At 34.0% G+C, this 24,664-nt stretch overlaps 1 protein-coding gene across 2 annotated transcripts in view; it reads right to left on the reverse strand.

The window, feature by feature from the left end:
- Positions 1-253: 253 nt before the first annotated feature.
- The window catches only part of nAChRbeta1 (nicotinic acetylcholine receptor beta1), a 28,928-nt gene continuing 4,517 nt past the window's right edge, over positions 254-24,664 (reverse strand). For both annotated transcript variants that reach the window (XM_017612946.1, XM_017612947.1), the window contains exons 3-8: positions 21,623-21,759; positions 20,743-20,897; positions 19,970-20,414; positions 11,084-11,448; positions 1,108-1,345; positions 254-840 (exon numbers count right to left, since the gene is read on the reverse strand). In XM_017612946.1, coding sequence (XP_017468435.1) covers positions 676-840; positions 1,108-1,345; positions 11,084-11,448; positions 19,970-20,414; positions 20,743-20,897; positions 21,623-21,759 — 1,505 coding nt within the window. In that variant the 3' untranslated portion in view covers positions 254-675. The remainder of the gene's footprint in view (positions 841-1,107; positions 1,346-11,083; positions 11,449-19,969; positions 20,415-20,742; positions 20,898-21,622; positions 21,760-24,664) is intronic.

Genomic DNA, 24,664 nt, shown 5'->3' on the forward strand with positions numbered 1-24,664 from the left:
GATAGATTTTTGGTTCAGTGTGTTTCGAATTATTTACTACTCGAATTATTGAAGAGCAAAAAGTGCTTTTTGAAAACAAAATATGCTATATTTATTTAATCAGTTAGTATCAGCTCATAAATAAAATCTGTTTTCTAATTTGTTACAATAATTCTTGTTTGAAAAAATGTTATCAATGAAAATTTTGCTATTGCCTAAGTGCAATAGAGAGCGGATGTAATCGTCTTAAATAAATGTACGATTACGACTAATGTTGCGTATATTTTCCATTTATTTACTATAATTCGTTAAACCTACAGTCCGAAAATTCATCTGCATTGTGTGCATATGTATATGCATCTATTAAAATATGTAACAAATTCAACTTACACTCTGAAGCATTGCACTTACATTATAAACTTGTTAACTGTCATTGAACAAAAATTTACAAAACAAACATTAATCAATTCTAATAATTTAAACTAGGTATGAGTTGTCGCTTGCTGGGCAATAGTAGCTTGGAAATATTTTTTTAATTGGCCTTTTATTACTTTCGTACTTATGTACGTGTATTTGATTCCAATGAATATGATTTGCTTAATCGCTTATTCACTAACAACGGATTAGTGCAAACACCCGCACTGTCAATTATGAATTTTTGCATTTTGCTTTTTTTTCTTGTGATGAATTTCTCGTCTACTTTCCTCTATAAATTTCGATGATGCGGTCTTGGTCTACATACTCGAATATATGTGGCGCATCCATTAGTATACCTACTGTGCCGGCAGTGGTAACAATGAAAAAGATGTATAGTTGAAGACGATCAATCACCATGGCCACATATTTCCAGTCCTCGCGGGTCTGCAAAAAAAAAACCAAACCAGTTGGAAGTGAAAAGTTAAAAGCTCAAACAGTCAACGACGTAACGTAGACGTAGGTGGACGCAGACACGATCTACCTTATGGAATTCGCGTGTTAACGAAAACTCACCACCGCATGGTGGTGACGTTGCCGTTGCTTCTCTCTCTCTCTATCAACAGTAAATTTGATATGCTGCTACGTACGTAAACCTACGTTTACGCTACGTCGTTGACTAACTGCGCTTTAAACTCGGCCGACAAAACTTACTTGAATGTAGAGATCCTCGTTTCGCAAATGCTCTGCTATAAATTCCACTGCTTCGGTGGCTTTGCTAGCTTCGGGTGATAGCAATATCGAATCCGATGACTCACTCTCTCGCCTGCATTGGTCGCCGATTCCTCCTAATTCAGCACCACTATTTACTTTACGGTTTATTTTGCAATTGGGATGGTGCAAATCAGAGAGCTCCATAACCTCCATTTTGGATTGCTTGCCACCAATCGCACTAGAAACAAAGATATTTATGTTAAATGCGATTTATAGAAAAATTTGGGGAATGTGGGCAGTCTAGGATTCTAATCTTCTTTCTGATAAATGGAAAAAATTAAATTTAGCACTTTTAGTTTGCGTTTTTTTTAAATTTAGTCCATCCATCTAGATGCTCTTGGAACGTTTCTGCATCAAAAATAAAATTTAGTGCTCTATGACGATTTTTTTTTTTACGAATTTGAAACTCCAAGAATATGAATAATTCGAAAGCAACAAATAAATAAAAGAGAAAATTCTATAGAATTTGGAAAATATTAAATGTTTTGGTACACAAGGACGAATAGGTATTGGAAATGTCCTTTTAATATTGTAACCCTGAATATTTTAAAAGATTTTCGATATTTTGTATTTGAATAAATTATATGTTAAGGATTAATATACATATGACCATATCCTCGAATTTCGTCCTTCTAACTTTATTAGCGTTACGAGTAGCGTACGAATACAAGTTTGAGGGCAAATACACCGTCAATAACTTAAATTCAAATTTATACTCTTTTGTTTTCATAAGTACTGGTTTAAATCTTCCCTTGTGTCATGAAATTTTTTTTAATTATAATTTTTTACCGACAAAAAAATTAAGAGAAACCTACGAACTAGGGATGGGTAAATTTGTCATTCGAAGCTTTGAGACTCGGACTTTAATCGAACTTTTGCTCCAAAATGGGGAATTTTGGATATATTACATTTTAGTGCTAAAATTCGGATAAAATCAAATTTTCCTAGAAAAAATCGAATTTCGCCTTTATTTGAAAAAAGCAACTTTCTTCTTTCAGACTAAATTTGGCATCACTGTATGTGGCCCCACATTTTCCTTTGGGATGTCTGTCAAAAAAATACATCCCTGTTTTTTTCGATCTAATGCTTCGAAATATTGCATCGATGCATATCGATGTATCGCAATAAAAATCGATATTTTCGATGCATCGAATGTACTAAAAATATAAAAAAGGAACAATCGGCACTTCGATTAATATTTAAGTATTAACTCAGACTAGGGTTGCCAGGCGTACTGCTTTTGGGAGTAAACGTACTCTTTTTTATTGCAATGTACTCCCTTGTACTCCCAAAAAAAAATATCTGGAAATGTACCCCTTTATTAGCTTTGTACTTCTTTTGTACTTCTTTTTCCAGCTATTAATATTTTATCATATAATATCTGTTGCACAGTTTTTTTTTTTGAAAAATAAAAGGGGCCTTTATAGATTTTGCGAAAAAGTAGTTTATTGTTACTTCAATTTTATTAATTTGTTTTTAAATTTTAACCTTCATTTGGGTTTACCGGCGGTAAACAATAATAATAATAATAATAATAGATCGGCGCTTACACATATGTTAGTGTTTGGCCGAGCTTCTCCTCCGATTTGTGGCGTGCGCCTTGTTCGTACAGTTTTACGCCGACTCCGAACGGCGATTGTATTTTTATGAGAAGCTGTTTTTCATGGCAGAAATACACTCGGAGGTTTGCCATTGCCTGCCGAGGGACGACCGCTATTAAGAAAAAACCTTTTTTCTATATTTTTTTGCGATGTTGCTTTGACCAGGGCTTGAATCCAGGCGTTGCGGAGTGGAAGCGCGCACTGCTTACCACTACACCACAGCGGCCGACACCGGCGTTAAACACTTTGGGAGAAAAGCGCAAGTCTTCGTCGGTTACTTTATTACATATCTTCTGTAACCATAGGCTAATTTCCCCCATTTGGGTCCTTTATACTCCGTCTTTTGTCCAACATAAGGCCTCATACTCAGCAATCGAAAAGACTCGAAACTGGTGAATAGGAGGGCATTCATTCGACCAACCCTATACAATTTTTTTTTCTTTTATACAAAATCTAAGAAAAAATACATTTGAAAAAGAGGTTCGTGCCGCATGTACTTATCTCCCAAAGCTGGCAAATGTAAATCAGCATTAAAATTTTAAAACCAATTAATAAAATTAAAGTAAAAATAAGTTAACAAAAAAAACACATAATATATATAGAGAACCCTTTTATTTTTCAAAAAACCTGTGCGACAGTTATTATTGTAAGCAAAGTTAAGTGTGATAGTGAAAAGGTGTAAGCATGGCCTTAGGGGCAGGGCGCTCGGGCATAAAAATCAGAAAAATATTTAATTAATTATATGGCTTAAATTAAAAAAAATTACCATACATTCAGGAAGAGTCTGGAATTCTTTTGTAGTTTTTAGTTTTTTAGTTGAGGAAACTTTCCTATAAGGGCGGTCATTGAGAACCAGAGAATTCTACGCAAAAATACTGTGGACGCAAGGGAAAATTGTGACTTTTACCAATTTTTAAAAGGGTTCCCTGGGGACCCATAGGGGCCCTATGTGGTCGGGAGTAACATTTTTGTCAATGGTGGTTCATGCCCTCTCCAAAAAGGTCGGAAAAGGTGCCACGTCCACTCCCCCTTCGATGACTATCTCTTTAACAACCTCCCTATTGTTTGTACCTAATTAATGGTAATTTGTAACAATAAATTGCACAAAAAATTAAAAAAAAAAAATTTACTCCTTATTTATGTCATGTACTGCTTTTTTGCTATCGAAAATATGAATGTACTCCTTTCTCCGTTTCAAAATCTGGCAACCCTAACTCAGAGTGAATTGTATTTATTGATCTAAATAGTTACACATTCCACTTATACAAATAAATTCATAAATAAAATGAAATAATGTAAAAAAAAATATTTTTTTAAAAACAAGCTTTTATTTAACATGTACAATCAAAGCAATAAAATAAAGTAGTGTAACCAAAGATTTTTTAGCAAGAAAATTTTGTCAAAACTGCTACTAAAAGCCATTTAGTGAAAGGAGTTATTCAAACTCTAATGAAAATTACTAACAATTTGGGCTAATTTACTTCGTTTTTAAAAAAGCTTGTCGCGAGAATAGCAAACCGGCATTTAAATATCTGCATACATACATATACATACATACATACCTAACCAATTATGCATGTACGCTGAATTCGCCGACAAGCGTAATTGTTAGTAATTATACCCGAGCGCACTTGTGCACAAGGGTATTATAACTTTGTTCACATAACGGTTGTTTGTAACAGGCAAAACGAATCGAGATAGATATAGACAAATGTATACATAAATGATCAGAATGAAAAGAGAAATCGATTAAGCGGTGACTGTCTGTCCGTCCGTCCGTCTGTCCGTCCGTCTGTGCACACGATAACTCGAGTAAAAATTAATATATCTTAACGAAACTTGGTATGTGTACTTCTTTCGGGCGTAGGACGGATGGTATTGAAAATGGGAAAAATCGGAAAATAACCACGCCTACCTCCCATATAACGGTAATTTTCAGAAATACGAAAACTGCGATATTTTAGTAACTACTGAAGATTATTCACTCAAAATTTATATTTACAATAATTTTTAAGCGAAAAATAAGAATATTATAAATTTTTGAAAAATGGGCGTAGCTACGCCCACTTATGGTTACATTTGTATATCTTGGCAACCGCTGCACCGATTTCTTCCAAACTTGGTACATTTATTGACCTTGGTACGGGATACCAAATGGCCGAAAATAACAATAACCACGCCCACATCCCATATAACGGTAATTTCGAGAAATACGAAATCCTCGATAAATCAGTAAATATTGAAGCTAATTTATTCAAAATTGATGGTTGCAACAGTTCTTTACCAGGAAATACGTTTATGATAAAATTGTGGAAAATGGGCGTGGCTCCGCCCACTTATGATCACATACATATATGTATCTCGTTAACCGTTCTACCAATTTGTACCAAACTCGGTATGGTTATTGTGCTTGCCAAATAAAAGCAAAACGTTGAAAATTATTGAAATCGGACTAGAATTACGGCCGCTTTTCATATAACGGTAAATTTCAGAACTGCTTGAAACTGCAATATTTCGAAATTTAAGGACGCTAATTTACTCAAAATTGATACACCCTATCTAACCATCTAGCGGTAGGTTTCCGAAAGGTGAAAAAACATTTATTTAATATTTGCGCCGGGTATTTAATGTTCGGCTCCGCCCGAACTTAGACTTTCTTACTTGTTTTCATTAGAGTTTGAATAACTCCTTTCACTAAATGGCTTTTAGTAACTTTAACGAGACCTTAACGTATTTTATTTTATTCATTTTAGTGCAGTTTTGACAAAATTTTCTTGCTAAAAAATCTTTTGTTACACCACTTTATTTTATTCCTTTGATTGTACATGTTAAATAAAAGCTTGTTTTTAAAAAATATTTTTTTTTTTTACATTATTTTATTTTTTAATTTTAGTCCATTTATAAAAGCGTTGTATATTAAAAAGTGTTATTTTATTTTATGTACGAAATTTTGCAATAGATATTAAAATAATTCAACTTGCAATGAAAGAGAACAGAAGACTATGCAAGCAAACTGTTTGCTTACGTTTTGTATAGACATACATTGTACATATAGTAGCAGTTAATTTTATTTAAAGAAATGGCGTGTCGTCCATTTCCGCTGTAGCATAAGTAAACAGGGCATATATTTAGGCGCAATATTTAACTTCTCCTGGCGGGGGACATCTGGAGTCTTCTAATTCCTACAACGAGATTTATATCTAGACTAGGTTGATATCTAGAATTTGCCACAAAAGCTTTGCTACACTATCGCCGGCAGCTTTAACAATTTTATACAATACAATAATTACAGTTATTGTCTTCCCAGAGAGCGCATATTCCCATCTGGCCATGATATAAATATTAAAAGGTAGAGTCACTTCTTCTTCTTATTCGCCATTGCTCCCATTTGACGTAAACTGTGCTTTTGACATTTTCATTTAGACTAAAGCTACCATATTTAAAAAGTGGGTTTTTACTTAAAAAATAAAAAATTATTTGGAAAATAGTTAAAAAAATTATTTGAATAAATACATTTTGAGCATAATTTTACAGCGAGCTTTAAGTGGTTTATTATCAAACTCTTCTATACATATAAATGTGAATGTCTGTTTGTTTATTACCTTATAACTTTTGAACCACTATACGGAATCGCACGAAGCTTTGCACACTTATTTGTTTTTACCCCGGGAAGGTTATAGGTATGGTTTTGTTTGCAAATATGGTGTAAATTTTGCGAGGAGGCGTGGTACCTCCCATAGGACTGCAAATTTTTAATCAACTATAACTTCGGAACCATAAGTCACATGAACTTGAAATTTGGTAGGCAGACTAATCTATGGTAGATGCTTATAGTAAGGTATATATAAATGACTTTGTAGTAGGGGGCGTGGCATATCTCATAGTCGGAGAATTTTTAATCAGCCATAACATTGGAATTTGGTATGCAAACACATCAATGGTAGGTGCTTATCAGTTTCCAGTTCACTTAGCTTTTGCAATGACAATAAACAAGAATGCCTTAAAGTAAAACCCGAAACTTTACCGAAAATAAAATAAATGATAATGGTATTGGTAAACGCATTTATGTTAATAGATATTTTGAAGTATTAAAAAAATGCTGTGAAATCATATTAGAGTTATTATTCGTAAGAAATTAGATAGTATTTCTTCTATTATATAATTTATTGGAGATATTTTATCCTAAATAAAAACACCTGCAGTGCCAAAAAATTATTATTGCATTTCATTCCATAACACCCAAGCTTACAGCTGTCCTACCGTATGCTGCTATAGTAAAATTAGAGCAGAGAGCATAACTTCTTTACATAAAGTATTTTTCATATTTTTATAAAGACGTGGGGTGAAACCCGCGGCTTAAAGCTAGTTATATATAAAACGGAAGGCAAGTGAATTACTCATATTACAGGTAATGCACATAGAGAATCTATTTGTTTATGCAATTATTTTCACTATTATTTAGTACGATTAGCTGAATATATCGGGTCAAGTACATGGTAACTTCACAAAGGTGTTATTTGTTTGTTCCAATAACTTTTCGGCAGAAAATTTTCAGCCTCGGGACAGATGTGCCCAATCTGAGCGAAACGCGGCACCAGCAGCAGTAGAGCGAGTAGTTTATCTGTCTATAAACTATAACAAGGAGCTCCAAGAATTAGGACATTTTTTGCCTCCCTCTTCATGACTACATCAAGCGTTATCAGAAATAAGTTTATGCTTCCATGGTGCTTTAATTGACCATAAGCTACTTCTTAACCATTCCTTTGTTCATATTTCCAATAAATAGGATCCAAATCAAAGCAATATCCTAATATCTAAATTTCTTAAAGGGCTAGATATAATAATATTTCATGTAATTCTGCAGATAAAGCCAAATTTTTTTGTGGTAAGGCTGACTTTAGTATAATGCGGAATTCCCTTTATTCTTTCAACGGCAAGGAATTTTTGATGAGACTTAACAAGAATATTGACTTGTTAGTATCGGAACCAGGGACCGAACATAACAGTTATTGATGAAAACTGTCATGAAAAAATTCGCTATGAAGGAAATGTTCTTCGTATAAAAGTCATTAACATTTTTCGCAGTTAATAAGGTGTTGAAAACAAAAGTTTACTACGACTTATTCAAATGACTTTTGTAAGTATGATTGAAAAAATAAAGATCAGTGACGGATTTTTATTTATGACTTTTATAAATAAAAGTCTTCAATAACTGTTATTTAAGACATATAATTTAAAAATCAAAAATAACTGTTCTTTGCAGATTATTTAAATAAAAATCAAAAATAATTGTTATTTTCGATTTATAAAATAAAAGTCAGAAATAACGGTTATTTAAAGAGTAATTTAATAAAAGAAAAAAAATAATTGTTAAAGAGTGATTTTTTTAATAAAAGTTGTAACTGTTACGGTCCCTGATCGGAACTATTTGTCCCACGTTTATTTGCCAGAAGTTGTTCAACGGCTTAGCGCCAGTGAGTCATTCGCAATTGTATGCTGCGAATGCCGATTTATACTAAAGCTAGCCTTTCGACATAAGCTACTTTTCCATATGAAGACAGATATGTAAGTATACTAATTTTAAGAATTACTTCAATATACCTTCAAAGAATTTTAATTGCATTGCCATTTTATATGCACATATACATATGGACAGAAACGAATGCCTCATAAAGGAAGCCACGCAAATATAATGAACGGTGCTTTATTAAACTATTTTAAACAATTTATTTGTTTTTATTCGCCCAATATTTTTTTGCCTTTAATTTCTGATTTAAATAGTTAATTCTAAAAAACATTCCGCACTTATAAACAAATGATTTAATGTTTTCTTGCAAATTTATATGCGGATTAACTCTAACAATTTGTTGATAAAATTTTTTAAATGACAGATCTCTTTCCCATTTAAGTTGCTAAAAATTGCTGATATCATGTATGGGCCCGTCAACAGATGATATTGTCACTTCTGAACTTTGAACTTTCGTATGCTTCTGGCATTTCAGGCACAGAAACTTCCCAAGCCAAGGGAATAGTACCTGAGTATAAACGCATGCGCTTAAAAATATTTGCCTGCAATGGGCCTGTAATAAAACCGCGTTGAAATGACGCGGGAAGAATCTTCCAATTGAACACCGCAGCTGTTCTCCCAACGAAGTCTTCTAACTTCGCAACTACGCGCCTTAAAATATCGCACCACTTTAACGCTTCCTGCGTTCCTGCTTCTTTTCATTTTTGTATATGTATCTATAAAAGGATGTGGTCGAAAAACGAAAAAAAAATTACACAATTCAAAACTACCTCACAGCATGCAATAGAATTTTTAACGAAAAATAGAAAATGCCAAGTTGAAAAGAGTTAAAAGTTATTTATCATTAGATATTATAGTCGATGTTCAAAAGAGAGAAATTTCGAAATCGCTTCTACCTTATTTAATATGTCTTGAGTAAAGCAGAAACTAAAAAATCACATATTTGAATGAGCAGAATCAAAATATTTTTAGTATTTCAAACGTGTTTAAAAAAATAATGGGAAAAACGAAAACACTCATATCGTCGTTTAAAGTACAAAACCGCGTATCGTCATTCTGCAAAACCGCGTAACTGACATTGGCTGCCAAAAATTGGATTTGCTCACACAAGCTCTTGGCTCAATCCTTATCCATTCGTCCTGAAATAAAGCCAGAAATGCGATTGCTTTATAAAACAGAGAACCATTTTGAAATATGAGTGTGTTTACGCTCTAGAAAATAATTTATACAAGTTCACATACGCGGTTTTGCATTTTGCTCATACGCGGTTTTGCATTTTGTTGATACGCGGTTTTGCACTTTAAACGACGGTAAGTATACGTACATAAACTGCTCAGTCAGCGAGCGAGCATTTCGGAACTCCAAAACTCTTTTTTTATTTTAGTTATCATTCTTAGAAACAAACTTTGAAATTTTAGAAATTCGAATCAAATCGAATTTGCAACTCCAAATTTCGAATCGAATAATCGAATGGTTGTACAATAATCGAAATAAGGAGAAAACCGAATTTCAACCCCCCATGACCCATCGCTACTCCGAAAGTANATCGAATTTGCAACTCCAAATTTCGAATCGAATAATCGAATGGTTGTACATTAATCGAAATAAGGAGAAAACCGAATTTCAACCCCCCATGACCCATCGCTACTCCGAAATAATGTCCGAAACGCAATATTTGGGAGAAAATTGCGACCAAATTTAATTTTTAACCTAAATACACAAATAACTTATAAATTTACTTTCCAGTATGCATGTATATTTCTTAATTTTTTTATTTTTTGTGTCAATTTTTGCTTTTAATTCGGTATGTGTTAAAGCAAAGGCCTTTCTGGCTAAACTAAGGAGTTTTTTGTTGATTTCAAAAAATCAAATCACGCAAAGGCCTTTCTGACTAAACTAAGGTATTTTTTGTTGATTTCTTTTGATTTTTCAAATCAGAAAACGTTACATAATAAAATCCTGGAAAACCTCGTGCTTAGTAATTTAAGTTGTTTAAATTATTTATTGTGAAAATAAATGTAATAATATAAAAATCTTGGAAATAAAATTATTCGTATTGTGGGCTTTATTATTTACCTTAAAAATGGGGTAAATGGAACAACTGGTTCTATTGTATGTGGTATTAGCGGATTTTATTTCGAAAAATTTAAGTAAATATTTATAATGTTATTAATAAATCAGACGTCCTTACTATTTTTATAAAGAGTTTAAGAACTTTGAGTGGTAGTGTACTTGAAATTGCGGAATATCGCGAAAGGCGGTTGGAAAATCAATAAATGTTTACAATGTTACAATGTTATATAAAAGAATAAGAAAATACAGAAATATTTGTAATAATCTAAGCTAAGTTAATGGGAGCTCACAAAACCCTTATAAGAACCTTTATTTAATAAACTTTAACGTAAGAAATACTAAAATGGGAACTCTTTCTTGAATAGTTAAACTGAGTAGTATAATAAAGGGACTTTTAGCAGAATTTATTTTTTTTTTGTTTTCATTAACTCTCGTTTTCTTATTAAAGTACAACAATTTCGCATTAAAAAGGATTAATTTTCGAGTATTTTCTTTATACACTTCTAAGCGCCCGTAGTTACTGCAACAAAAACGGTAAAAACAAATACAATTAGCTCGGGATTTTAGAGTCCTAAGTTTTATAAATACCAGCAGTAGCTAGTTAGGGCTAAATATATACTTATCAGATCAAAATAAAATATTTACAAATGTAAATAGTAAAGCTTTATGTAGGTAAATATTGGTGTGGCGGTGACGGCTTATGAGCATTTCATACCTGATGTGCTTTGGTAATTCAGCTGGTGACCCATAAGATGGATGTGGATGAGCTGGCATACTCATTCCAGGCATTTCCATCATCCAACGCAGTCTTGTTTTGCGCGGACGTTTCATTAACAAAAAGGCAGGAAGATAGTGTAGAAAAACAGTCCGTATCCACATGGGCATGCGATGTGTGCGTGGACCGCGAAAGTTCCAGTTAATGATGATCACTGTCACCAGAATTGAGACCGTATTCATAATAAAAGTGAATAGCAAGTACTTGGCAATCAGTGGCAGCACCAACGAGGTTGGCGGAAGAATCTTTGATACGAGCAGCAGGAACACAACCAGCGACAGCAGAATGCTTATGCCTAATGTGACCTAGTGAGGTTATATGAAAGAAAATTGATAAGTTACAAATATTAATAAATTTCACAATGTTAAAGTCAGTATCTACACCCTGCAGTAACATCTTGCGACAGCCTTTAGTATGTTTATATCGCAAGCTGCTAAGCCCATTTTTTTTAATTTTACAGCAATTACTTCAGGTACTCTTCACAATCGAAGATTTTGCGCGATCAAAGCAAAACAAAGCTCAATACGAATCGGAAGATTTCGATTTTTACTAAAATATTTCGTATTATTTTGGGCTTATTGTGCGTTCTGATTCTCTTAAGGAGTTTGAATTTTGTTGAATATAAACGGAAAGAAATAAAACAAGTACCTTAATTCTTTTAGAAACGATGCATTTTTATTTTCTGTTGCTTTTTACTTATATCAAAATATCAGTTTACACAAACGTGGACTTAGCAACTTTTTAAGCTAGCAATATTGTGAATATCGAATGACTTAAAAAAAAAATATGCAATGGCGCACCGTCTTGTTGACATAATAAACCCACATTCAGCGATATCGATTCCAATCGACTGTCGCTCTGAAGAAAAATGGCTAGTAATATTGCTAAGGGACACGATATCGAACGGAGAGTATCGATATGGTACTTATTAAAGTATCGCTGTAAAAATATCGGGTACCCATTAATATCGGAATAAAAAGACTCGATATCCCAAATATCGATGCCAAAATCCAAAAAATTTCTCAACATTGGTGTCGTATGTAGGCCGCTGTGGTATAATGACTAGAAGTGTGCAAACCTCCAAGTGTATTTCTGCCAAGAAAAACAGCTTCTCATAAAAAAATAAAATCGCCGTTTAGATTCGGCGTAACAGTAGGGACCCCTTTTATGGCACAACACCAAGGCCACGCGACAAATCGGAGGAGAAGCTGGGCCAAACACTAACATATTGTGTAACCGCCAATCTATTATTATTTTTACACGTAGAGATGTTGACTAAAGACACCGAGGCCGTGGGTTAAAATCCCGCTACATGCAATCTAAACTATAATACAAATGTCTCTTCTTTAAATCCCAATTTATATCGGGGAGAATTGTTAGTCACATGCATCCTCATCGCGTAAGTCGTAAATTAGGCATTGTCTACTGTCGTGCCGAAATAAGTAAACGACGAAAACCGTCGGAAACTATACAGTGCTGCCAAGTTTTTCCGTTTTAATACACTAGTCGAGTGAAAATTTTAGGCGATGACGTGAAATTATCGATATGATTCGACCCTCGAAAAACGACTTGCATTCTATACGACTCTCACAATGAGGGTGATTATCTTATTAATTCGAGTTTTAGGCATTCCATACGATACTAGGGTTCTGGTACTCGATTCCAAAAGATATCGCTTTAAAACTATCGAGTAAAAAATATCAGTATAGAATGCCAAAAGTATCGATATGGTATCGTATCGTATCGAAATTCGTGTCCCTAATCTTGCTTGTTAACGGCGCACAGTGGGGCAAAAAATGGTGCTGTGGACAAATCAATCTTGAGAGCCCAAATATGAATCGATTTCACGTTTCTTTTTTCTTTTAAATAAGAGATAATTAAATTTCGCGTCGATCTATCCATGGCGATTTTTTAAAGAAGCTCTAGTTTTTTGTTTATTTATGTGGAAAAATGAAAGAAAAAAAATTTTACGTTTGAATGCTTCTATTTTTTTGGAAAATACTTGAAATTAATTTCAAATGCCTGGAACTATTTAAAAAATTATTCATAAACATTTTTCCATAGGATGTATTTAATTAAAAAATATTTTTAATTTGTCATCTATACTAATACACATATATTGTGAAAGCCGTAGTTTTTAATAATAATAATAATCCCAACGGTTTTTACCCTCCATTCCGGCCCATCCGCAAGACGTACGGAACCAGTATTTTCAATTTTTGCGCCGAGTCACGATAGGCAGGAGTTTGTTAAGTGTCGAGATCTAAAACTGTTCAGCTACAGAACTAAATTCATCAGCCGATTTTATGTCTTTATTTTAATTATTCATTTATTGAGAGAGCACAGTATCGATTTCTTAATGCTGAAAAGCGGATCTGATATATCAAACGTGCTGGAATGAGAGTTAAAATCCTGGCATAAGCAACGGAGCGGGTCGTGCAATTCAAAATTAGTTTACAAGCTTTCAGAAGTAGGCGAAAAAAGTGTCTTGATACCCGGGAGGGAACATTAAGGCTATCTTCGCCAATAAGAAGCGGACTTGAAATTGAGCCTGTTAGTAATTTAACTATAAAAATTGTACCAAGCATTTGCCTGCGGCTGGAAAGTGTAGGAAGATATATAAATATGCCACAAGAAAATTTTGCAATCCCTTTTTTGAAGGCACCGGTCGCTCGATTTCAATGAAACATACATCGGTTTAAAGGACATTACTTCCTCTAATCGAGAAATATTAATCGCGACACATAGGGGGCGTGGCATCTGACATATAGACTAAAATGTGAAAACCACTATATCTCTAAAACCAATTATGCTGGGGAACTGAAACTTAGCATAGATGCATAGATTATAAATACCCTACTTACGGTGAAAAATGGTAGGTACTGGAAAAGTGGGCGTGGCACTTCCCATACAAACTGAAATTCTCTTATCGGCCATCTCTGTAACCGCCTAAGCTGACATCCTGAAATTTTACACAGCAACATACGTTGTCAATAACGTACTTATGGCGAAAAGTGGTAGATTCTGGAAAAGAGGGCGTGGCACCGCTTATACAAACTGCAATTCTCATATCGCTTATCTCTGGAACCGCTTATGCTGAGGTCCTGAAACTTGACATATATTGTCAGTACCGTACTTACGGCGAAAAGTGGTAGATTCTGGAAAAGAGGGCGTGGCACCGCTTATACAAACTGCAATTCTCATATCGCTTATCTCTGGAACCGCTTATGCTGAGGTCCTGAAACTTGACACAGCAACATATATTGTCAGTACCGTACTTACAGCGAAANCATATCGCTTATCTCTGGAACCGCTTATGCTGAGGTCCTGAAACTTGACATATATTGTCAGTACCGTACTTACGGCGAAAAGTGGTAGATTTTGGAAAAGGGAATACAAACTCTAATTCTCATAACGCCTATGCTAACGTTCTGAAATTTCACACAGCAACATATGCTGTCACTACCGTACTTACGGACTTATTTACAGTCTGAATTGTTTGACATATCAGTCAGTAATGAACATCTCATCTATACATACTAATACATATGCATATTTTTTATAAATGAAAATCGAGGTTTTTTTTGGTATATTTTCAAAAGCTACTGAGAAGGAGACTTAGTAGAATTACCATTAATCAATCCGGTATTAACGTTCATAATTCGATTTTAAGTTTTCCTGTAAATTCGTTATAAATTATGCTGGTGGACTTCGAAATACTAATTCGCATAAAGGATTTAGTATTGGTGACAGGTAAAATTCAAAAGTGTATGAAAAAAGATGTCGAATTTCGACAACTGGGCGATACTAGTACGTTTTAATCGGCTCGTATAAGGTGGAAGGTTATATTGAGAATCCCAATGGAAATTTCTTAAAGCAAATCGTAGGAATTGTTCTTGCATTGATTCGATCTTGTCTGAGTAAATTTGATACCTTGGATTCTAAACCACCGAACCGTATTCCAGAATTGGCCTAACTAATGTTGTAAACAGGGTTTTAGTGATATAAGGGTCACAAAATTATTTTGACCATCGTTTCACAAATGCAAGTACACCTTTAGCCCGGTTGACTGTCACATTAATATGAAAATTAAAATTAAGCTTAGAAAGCTTAAGAAGCGGGGTGAACAGCTCTTCTTAAGATTTAGAGGCATAAGATTTACTTGACACCAGTAGCCATGCTGTTTAAGTTTGATTGTAGCAAAGACCTTTCTTTAATTGAAACGCACGATTTATAAAGCTTTATATCATTAAAATTTTGGAAAGTTGTATATCTGTAGAAATATCGTTTATAAAAAGCAAGAACAGAGCCGGGGGACATCGACTCTAGACTACCAAAGGATGATAATAGAAGAAAAATAATTTCGATATATCAAGGGGGCGTTGCACCTCCCATACAAACNTGGAAAGTTGTATATCTGTAGAAATATCGTTTATAAAAAGCAAGAACAGAGCCGGGGGACATCGACTCTAGACTACCAAAGGATGATAATAGAAGAAAAATAATTTCGATATATCAAGGGGGCGTTGCACCTCCCATACAAACTGAAGTTGTCAAACAACATATCTCTGGAAGTATTCATCGTAGAGTGCTGCAACTTAGTATGGAGATATATAATATCAACGCCGAACTCATGCAAAAAAATGGGAGTTATTGAAAAACGTGGCGGGCACCTCCTACACAAACTGAATTTCTCACATAAGAATATGTATGGGTTGTGAGAAATTCAGTTTGTATGGGTGCCCCTTGATATATCGAAATTGTTTTTCATCTATTATCATCCCTGGATAGTCTGGGGTCGATGTCCAAAATTGCAAAAATATAAAAAAACGGCTTTCAAAATATACATATATTAGTAAATGTATCCTATGGAAAAATATTTATGAATAATTTTTCAAATAATTGCAGACATTTGTAATTAATTTCAAGTATTTTCCAAAAAAGTGGAAGCATTGGAACGTAAAAATTTTTGTCTTCCATTTTTCACCATAACCAAGTAAAAAACTAGAGCTTTTTAAAATAATCGCCACGAATAGATCGACGCGAAATTTAATTATAATTAAAAAAAAATGAACTTTAAATCGGTTCATATTTGTGCTCTCAAAATTGATTTGACCGCAGCAACCATTTTTGCCCCACTATGCGGCGCCAGTGTGAAATTGGCCTCGTCGGTCATCAAAATTTGCTACCAAAAATCAGGTTCAGTGCCAACCGTTCGGGCGACTATGTTGTTTCGTTGTGAAGCGATTCATGGTTAAAATTGTACTGACGTTTCTAAAACATTTTCTCCTCAGTCGTTCGGTTCATATATGCCAAAGTTATTCAATGTTTACCTACCGACATAAAATATGGCGCACATATGGATCTTTTTGTACCTATCGCTTATTTATTAAAAGACTGTCACAACTCCAAAAACCTCGGTATAAACATAAAATTTTTACATTTCATTACGAATTATTTACATCATTAAGAGTCCGTTTATTGATTTGTTATAGTCTCTTTGCCTATCAGCGACATGTTCTATTTAGTTTATACATATGTATTTCTTATTTAAAATCAAAGCTTGAATGAAAGTCGACCAAGAACATTACAAGAAGACCCTGATCCAACTCACAAGCCAGTAACGCTTAAACTGTGGTTCCAAGCCCATGTTCCTGAGCAGATTGTAGCCCATTAAATTTTCTATACATTTTGTCTACTTCTACAGACTAAGGCTTGCAATACATGCCGGTTAATCTGGATTAACGGGGCAGTTGACTGTTCAAAATTGGACCCGACAAACGGCAGTATCGCTGATTAAGTGAGCCGCGAGGGTCATGGGTTCATATTCTACAGCCGGCAAATTTACTTTCATCTATATGTTTCATGAACATGAAATGGCATTATATCTTTGCTCCTATGTTTGTACATAAATGCTAGAAGAAGAGGATATAGATCCATGAAAATGTATACTTGGGAAGTATAGAGTACCTTCGAGGACCGAGTGTTTTGGTATCGACACTTTTAAGGATCGGGAATTTTTTAAAATACTGAGTACTTTCTTAAACGAGTTCTTTGGTGTACTCAGTATCGATACCTTTAAAAATTGGGTGCTGCCGATCCTTTTGAAAATCGAGTTCTGAGTACTGTTGGTATCGATACTGCCCAACACTAACTTAAATGACCAGAATGTCCAGCGGAGCCGACTTAGCCGTCGGTCTGTCTGTTTGAACGCAATTTTGTCCCTCAGTTTTCGAGATATCCTACTGCAATTTGGTAAGCTGGTGTATTTTTAATCATTTGTCGAAACTGGCAAAATGACTCTACTATAACATATAGCTCCCATACAACTGATTGTTCAGATATAAGACTTATTGTTATCGCTCAAATGAAATTATTATTATTATGAAATTTCGAACTTTCGGGTCAACGAGCATTTAACTAATGATCGTTAAATATGGACTACACTTCGTTTTAATAACTGGAGAAACTACGCAAAGGAAAGAGGGAATTGGGGAACGGTTGCATATAAAATGTGAAGGAAAAAAAGGAAAGTTTGCTTCAGAACAAATTTGGTATCGTTCTAAATGTACCTAAAACTTTGTAAGTATCTGTACCAAATGTAAAGAATTTCGTTAAAATTCAAGAAAGGGTCGAGATTTTTGATATTAAAATAAAATAGGTATTTTTATCTGCTCAATTACTAATAGATTGCAATTTCGCACGATACCTTTTTAGGCAAATTTGTTGGGCTCGCGTCACACATTTAGCCATTAATTGATTTAACTAAACTTCCGAGGCGAACTCAATTGAAAACGTATCAGGCATTATGAAAAAACGGCTTGTAAAAATGTCTTCTAAAAATTTTAATCCTTACGTGATATTAGGAAGGTTTGGCGTTCTATTACCGCTAGTTGTATCTAATCGAAAGTATGCGAGTTGTGTGCAGGTTTTTTGCCAATGCTCGCGATGTTTCAAGAGCTTATTAATCAATTGCTCTTTTGCATTTTACTTAGATATTGATGTTACAGAATTTGGATTTGATATCCTTAAACTATTGAAAGAAATCTCGCATCCTTTCTTGTTGAACTGACTGCACATATATTTAATTTTTTGTTGCGTTTGTCGTCGCTCCAATAAGTACATTAGAGTGGCCCAAAATTGCATTGAAAAAAGTAAAGTCGGAATTTTAATGCCAGCACCCCCTAGGATTTTTCGACACCGAAAAAAATATACCCCAGATTTTTTATTTTGATGTGAAAAAAATTTAGCGAGTGCTCAAAGCGCTCAAAGTTTTTCTTGGAAAACCTTGAGCGCTCCGAGCACTCCCTAAATAGATTTTGATTTAAAAATATAAAATAGGGGTATATTTTTTCGGTATAGAGCAATCCTAGGGGGTGCCGGCATTAAAATTCCGAATTTCTTTTGTTGGATCACTCTAAAGTGCTTATATGTATTCTCAGACAAGTGTATTTTTCCCATACTAATCTAAGTTGTCTAAGGGCTGTTTCCTGTGTAGGTTTTAAAATTTATTTTCCCATTATACCATAATTTAAAAAAAATGTTTTTAGGTAAGATAAATTTTGAAACCTACTTAAGAAAACGGTACTAAGATCACGATTCCAAGCTGTAACTTGGTCACGTGAAGAAAAACGCTATTGTTTAGTGGATCTGGCACTCCTGTTAGAAGTTCAATTCTCTGGTTAAATTTCAAGTTGACTTCATAGACAAAAGCTGATGGGAAAAGTGTTTTCAATAGTTTTACTTTCCTATTATAAAAAAAAAACCGATTTTCGAACAGGTTCGATGTCATTTGAAGGTCAAGTAGGGAAAACTTCATTGAATAAGCCTGAAAATTCAATAAAATTCTTCTAAATTCGACCTTGGGTTGACCTTGGCCTGACCTCTAGATGACCTTGAGGAATCAAGGCACCCCGATATTTCGTTCATACCTTTTCATTTAATGCGCAGTGGAAATACAGTAGATATAAGAAGCAAGTTTGTTTGGTTTACTGCAGGGTGCATATAGAATATTCGTTTACATATGTACAAAGAGTAAAAATACCGATGCTATTTAAGAATACACTTAGGTCTCTTTTTATGCGGTACATGCGTTCCTCAGAAAGCCGCTTAAAAAAGCTCTTCACTTTCATACAAAAACAGGGGATGCGTTCCAGCATTTTCAAAAATCGCATAAATTCAGATACTCCATGTAAAAAATTCTAAAAAACCGCATTAAAAAATCCAGTGAGGCATTATTGATAAAAAAAAAACTATTTATTTCTTCACTTCAATACTTATTATTCCATGTAAAACCGAACATTAATGAAATAAATAAAATTTTAACTGTATTTAAACCAAAAAAAAAAATAAAAAAAACCACAATAAATACATACATGAATTATGTAAGAATACATAAAAACAAATTTAGAAAAACAGGTTTTTTCTTAACAGCGGTCGCCCCTAGGCAGACAATGGCAAACCTCCGAGTGTATTTCTGCCATGAAAAACAGCTTCTCTTAAAAATACAATCGTCGTTCGGAGTCGGCGTAAAACTGAAGGTCCTTCCCCTTTGTGTGACAACATCAAGGCGCACACCACAAATTGGAGGAGAAGCCCCACTTATATGTAAGCGCCAATCTATTATTATTATTATTATGTAAGAATACAAAGACAAATTATTTATCAGAAGCATTGTCTTTTACACACTGAAAAAAGTAATAAAAAGTCTCAAAAAAGCAAAATCGCTACTGCGAAATAAAGGTTTGACAAACCGCATAAATTCAAATCCGCATAAAAAGAGACCAAAGTGTATATGTATGTAAATACAGAATGGTTGGATATTACCTTTTCGCCAGCCTCAGCAGGCAGATAGAATACTAAGACGCATAGGAATGAGATTAGCACAGTAGGCAAGATCAAATTCACTGTATAGAACAAAGTTTTGCGGCGTATGATGATGTAAAACGTGATATCCGTCTCGGTTGGATGATTACCGTCACCTTCATAGACGTTTAGATAGGCCGGAACTTCGATAATGTCCCATGTACCGGATTTCCAATAGTCGGATAGATCGACGAAATTTTTGTTGTTGTACAGTGCTAACGACACCTGATCGCCGTTGAAGGTCCACGAACCAAATTTCATGATACACGTCTGTTGGTCAAACGGGAAATAGGTGACGTCGATGGTGCATGAGCTCTGATAGATTGCAGGCGGAACCCAGAGCACTTCACCCGTGGGATAGATGAGAACATTGGACTTGTAGCGTACTTCGTAGTTGCCGTCAGCACTTGTGAATGTAAGTGGATGATAAAAAGAAGTTAACAGGGTTAGAAGTATGCATGTGATATAATCGGATACATTAACTAAGATTAATATAAAAGAAAAACTTTTACCATTTGAGAAAGATCAGTTACGCTGCACAGCTAATTCTCAAACGGCAAAACTCATAAGAACAATGTTCTTAACTAGTATTTCTATAGTGATTTTTTTATATATAACTTTTTCTAGAAGAGGCATACCAAGTAAAAAAGGAGCAGTTAAAATTAAAATCTATACCTACGTATGTATGTATAACACAATATTTCTTACTAAAATAATTTGCATTATTTACTCACTTATTGAACAACACAATATCCGGTTTCCAAACCTTATCGGGCGGCAAACGCAGTACGCCAATACCACCATAATCGGCCTCGTCCCATTGCAATTGATAATCGTACCAAACCAAACGTAACCAAACGTTTGATTTCATAATTTGATTTTTCTCATTCTGGGGTTTGGTATTGAAATTTTTTTGATTTTAGTTTCAGATATTCGTTAGAATTCGGTTACACATATACGAGTATATGTAGTATAACATTTTCAGTTTCAGAATTCGTACATAAACGATGAAGGGGAGGAGTTTTGTATCAATCATGTGAAAAGTTTTGTAGGAATATCAAAAAAAATTCAAAGTGAGAAAAGGAATATGTAATTTGGTGATTTTTGTTTTTGATATTCTTATAGAATGCATTTTTGTATGTCGACATGAATTATGACGTGTAAATACAGCATGTGAATAATGTACAAGTATGTATACAATAACTATTTACAATTTACAAAATTAGGTATTTAATGCGTGTAAATATTTACGTTATAAATGACCTGTGATCTAAATAAGTATGTACCTAAGTAAAGTCGAAAACTCTATTCACAAACCGAGATAAAAAAAAAAATCAAACAAAAAAGTTAATTAATGGTTTGTCAAATGAACATACAAAATGGACGCTGAGTAAGAAATGGATTTCGAATAACTGTATTTAGACGTATCGTACCGTACTATAAGTCGGCTGTTCTGTTATCAAGTACATTTGTAGTTGTACTTATTGTAAGTTGGAATAACATATGTAGTTTCAGTTAAGTTTTCTTTGTTGTTGTTAGTTTCATTGTAGTGAATTTCACTGTGGTCTGTAGAGTGGAGTAGTAGTAGTAGTAGTAGTAGTAATGCACACTTACGACATTGATTAGCTGTACGAACGCCAAACCAAATCTTACTCCAACTTTTTGTGTCATATTCTGAACGGGTCGTATAAGTTTGTTATACCCACGAAAGAGATCACGTACCAAGCGTTCTTCATCTTCGGATGCACTTACTAAGAGACACGAGTAAATTATATTTTATAAAATGTATGATGCAAATAAAATAGTATTGGTTAAATGTCAAATGCACATTGCCACAGATAGATAGACAGTTAAACAAGAATGTATGTATGTAAATAGAATTAGAGATAGACTGATAGATATGTATGAGAAACTTTAAAATGTAGTAGTTTGGAATTAGTTAGGGAATGTACCTACTCAGTAAAGATGTTGCCAGACGTTGCAATGAGTATAAGGGATTGGAAATGCACGTGAATTAATTTTTTCATTTTCAACTTCACTCGGACTCTACAACTCGCCTTATTATGGGAATAAATCAGAAAAGTCTCGGGATCCCGGAGATGTGATGCCGGGATTTCGGTACATAGAGAAATGTTCTGGATCCCGGTATTCTGTATCCCGAACAGAAGGAGTTTTAGTGAAGCTACGTTGTCTTATTCGGTTTGTGGGCTCACTAAGGCCAGAGGTTTCTCTTCGCAAGGAGGTGCAGCTGCAAGCAGGCATTTCAGTAATAATAATATCAATTTGGCGCTTAAACTTTTGAAAAGTGTTTGGACAAGCTTCTCCTCCAAGTTGGGGTGCGTTATGAAAATATACCCCAAATGGATGGATCTACAATTTAACGCCGCAAATGAACGGCAAATGGTTTTATGAGAAACTTTTTCAAGGCAGAAGTGTACTCGGAAGTTTGCCATTGGCTGCGAGGGGCGACCGCTGCTAGAAAAAACTCGATCATATTTAGATGCTGCTCAGGCAAAAGATACAACGCATGTCCTACGGAGTGGTAGTACGCAGCTTTAACCACTCAGCCATAGCGGCCGATCGTTTGCGCCTGCTCAATATGAGTAAAAATTCAAGGGAATATACTACTAAAAAACTTAGGTTAATGAGCGTCTTAATGTTGACTAGCTTCGGTTTAGGATTTATGATTGAGCGTAAACTGTCACGATCCTCCAGAGAGAGGTTGATCGAATCAAAAAACTAAAAACCAAACAGATATTCACGTCAAAGACGAAAGATACGCTTCTTGATTTAGACTTAGACTTTTATCATCGAACAAAAATATATACATATACCTTGTTTATACCGACATATAATGCGCTTTAACCCAGTTCGCTGTGATTCGAAACGGAGCACTATGGTTCAGAACTAAATTTTTGTGCGACTTAAATCAAATTTCTGACATAAGTAAAAACAATAAACCACCACTCATATTTACAGTAAAATATGTGAGTGAATGATGGGTACTTTTAACGTATGACGTTACCAAAGTAAGAAAATTATTTTTAAAAAATGTTCGATATAATAAAGTCTTTTGATCAAACGTGCATTTATTGGAATTCATAATCTCATTTACTTTCAGCTACCCTTATTTGCTTTTACTTGTTTTTCTTTATTACGTTTACAAGCGAAAAGGGGAATTAAAGATAATTTACTTTAAGTTACATCTCGTTTAAAAGGAAAGAATTTATTTATTAAAAAAACATTTTCACCGAAGATTTAAAAAAAGCGATTGCAAGTTTTGAAAATATGACTATTTTGTAGTTCCAATATTATTGTATCGAGATAAATAAAAAACAAGCCCTCCTCTGTGCACCTCTTTATACAACTATCGCTTTGTCATAAGTTAGTTGGCCAAATTTTCATGCAAATTTACATACATTTTGGATGGTTTACATTATTATGAGAATATATGTATGTATTTTCGACTGCTCTAACGACTTGTACAGAAGTTTGTATTAGGTACATATCGCATTTTTCAACTAAATTAAAAGATCTTGTCCAATAAAGGTTGCCAGCTTTTTATAATTACCTAAGAAGTACATAAGTTACTTCCTAATATTAAATTTCAATTTATTTATATATAGAGTTTTGTTCATACTAAGACTAAGTCTTTTAGTAGTTCATCTTAAGGTAATACTTGTTGCAATATGGATATCAAATGAACGATGTTTACTAAACATAAAAATGTATTGCTCGTATTATTTTCAATCAAAATAGGCCTAGTTGGACTCGTTTGTCAAACGGACAGTTACACATTTAAAATGGACAAAATAAGTAATTTAGAGTTATTTAGAGAGTGGTTAAAAATAAAAATCTTCGCCAAGTCTGACTGCATAAAAAGCTTAGAAACACATATTTATAACACAAAGAACTTAAGGTTGTGGTTTTTAAAGTCTTCGATCCACAAAATTATACGAAGTTGGGGACACTTATTTTCATATTAAACTATAAAACTTAAATGCAGAAAATAGGTTGCTAAATATATGTTTAAAAATTTAAAATATCTTTTTTGAAAAGAGAACAAAGTTTCAAAGAAATAAAAACAATATTAAGAAAAACAAATTCTACTGTTTTTATGTGGGCGTTGGAAAAAGTAAAAATCTGCTTAATACCTGGAAGTTCATGTATGGTTAACAACATAAAAATACACAAATTTAGGGCCAAATTCAGTACAAAAATCTGTAGTCAGCTACCGATTTGAGTTAAATACGCACTGTGAATTTGGCCCTTATAGCAATTATTATTCTCGCGGAAATATTATTAAAACGCATATTGTAATATAACTTTAAAATTTTGACTGGATGGCAACCCGAAAATATGTATGGATTAAAACACACCATTTGACACTGATATTGTCATATTTTTTATAATTTTACGGAAAGTGAATCTTATCCATTTCTTGTGACCATAATTTAGGCTATAGCTCCGGCACCGGTAGAGGTATCGAAGCAAAAGACTTAGCTTCAAATGTGCTCCTTCTAAAGTAGATTACTATGTTAAGATTTGAGAATAATCCGCCATGGTTCGCAGGAGATACGAATTTTGTCGTGCTAGATGTGAGCTCTGAACCACTGTGCGGAGGCACAAACCAACTTTCAATACGCTCAGAAATTC

The sequence above is a fragment of the Rhagoletis zephyria genome, unplaced genomic scaffold (assembly GCF_001687245.7).
Source record: "Rhagoletis zephyria isolate East Lansing unplaced genomic scaffold, Rhagoletis_zephyria_1.1 Rzeph_scaffold_00591, whole genome shotgun sequence".
NCBI classification, from domain to species: Eukaryota; Metazoa; Arthropoda; class Insecta; order Diptera; family Tephritidae; genus Rhagoletis; species Rhagoletis zephyria.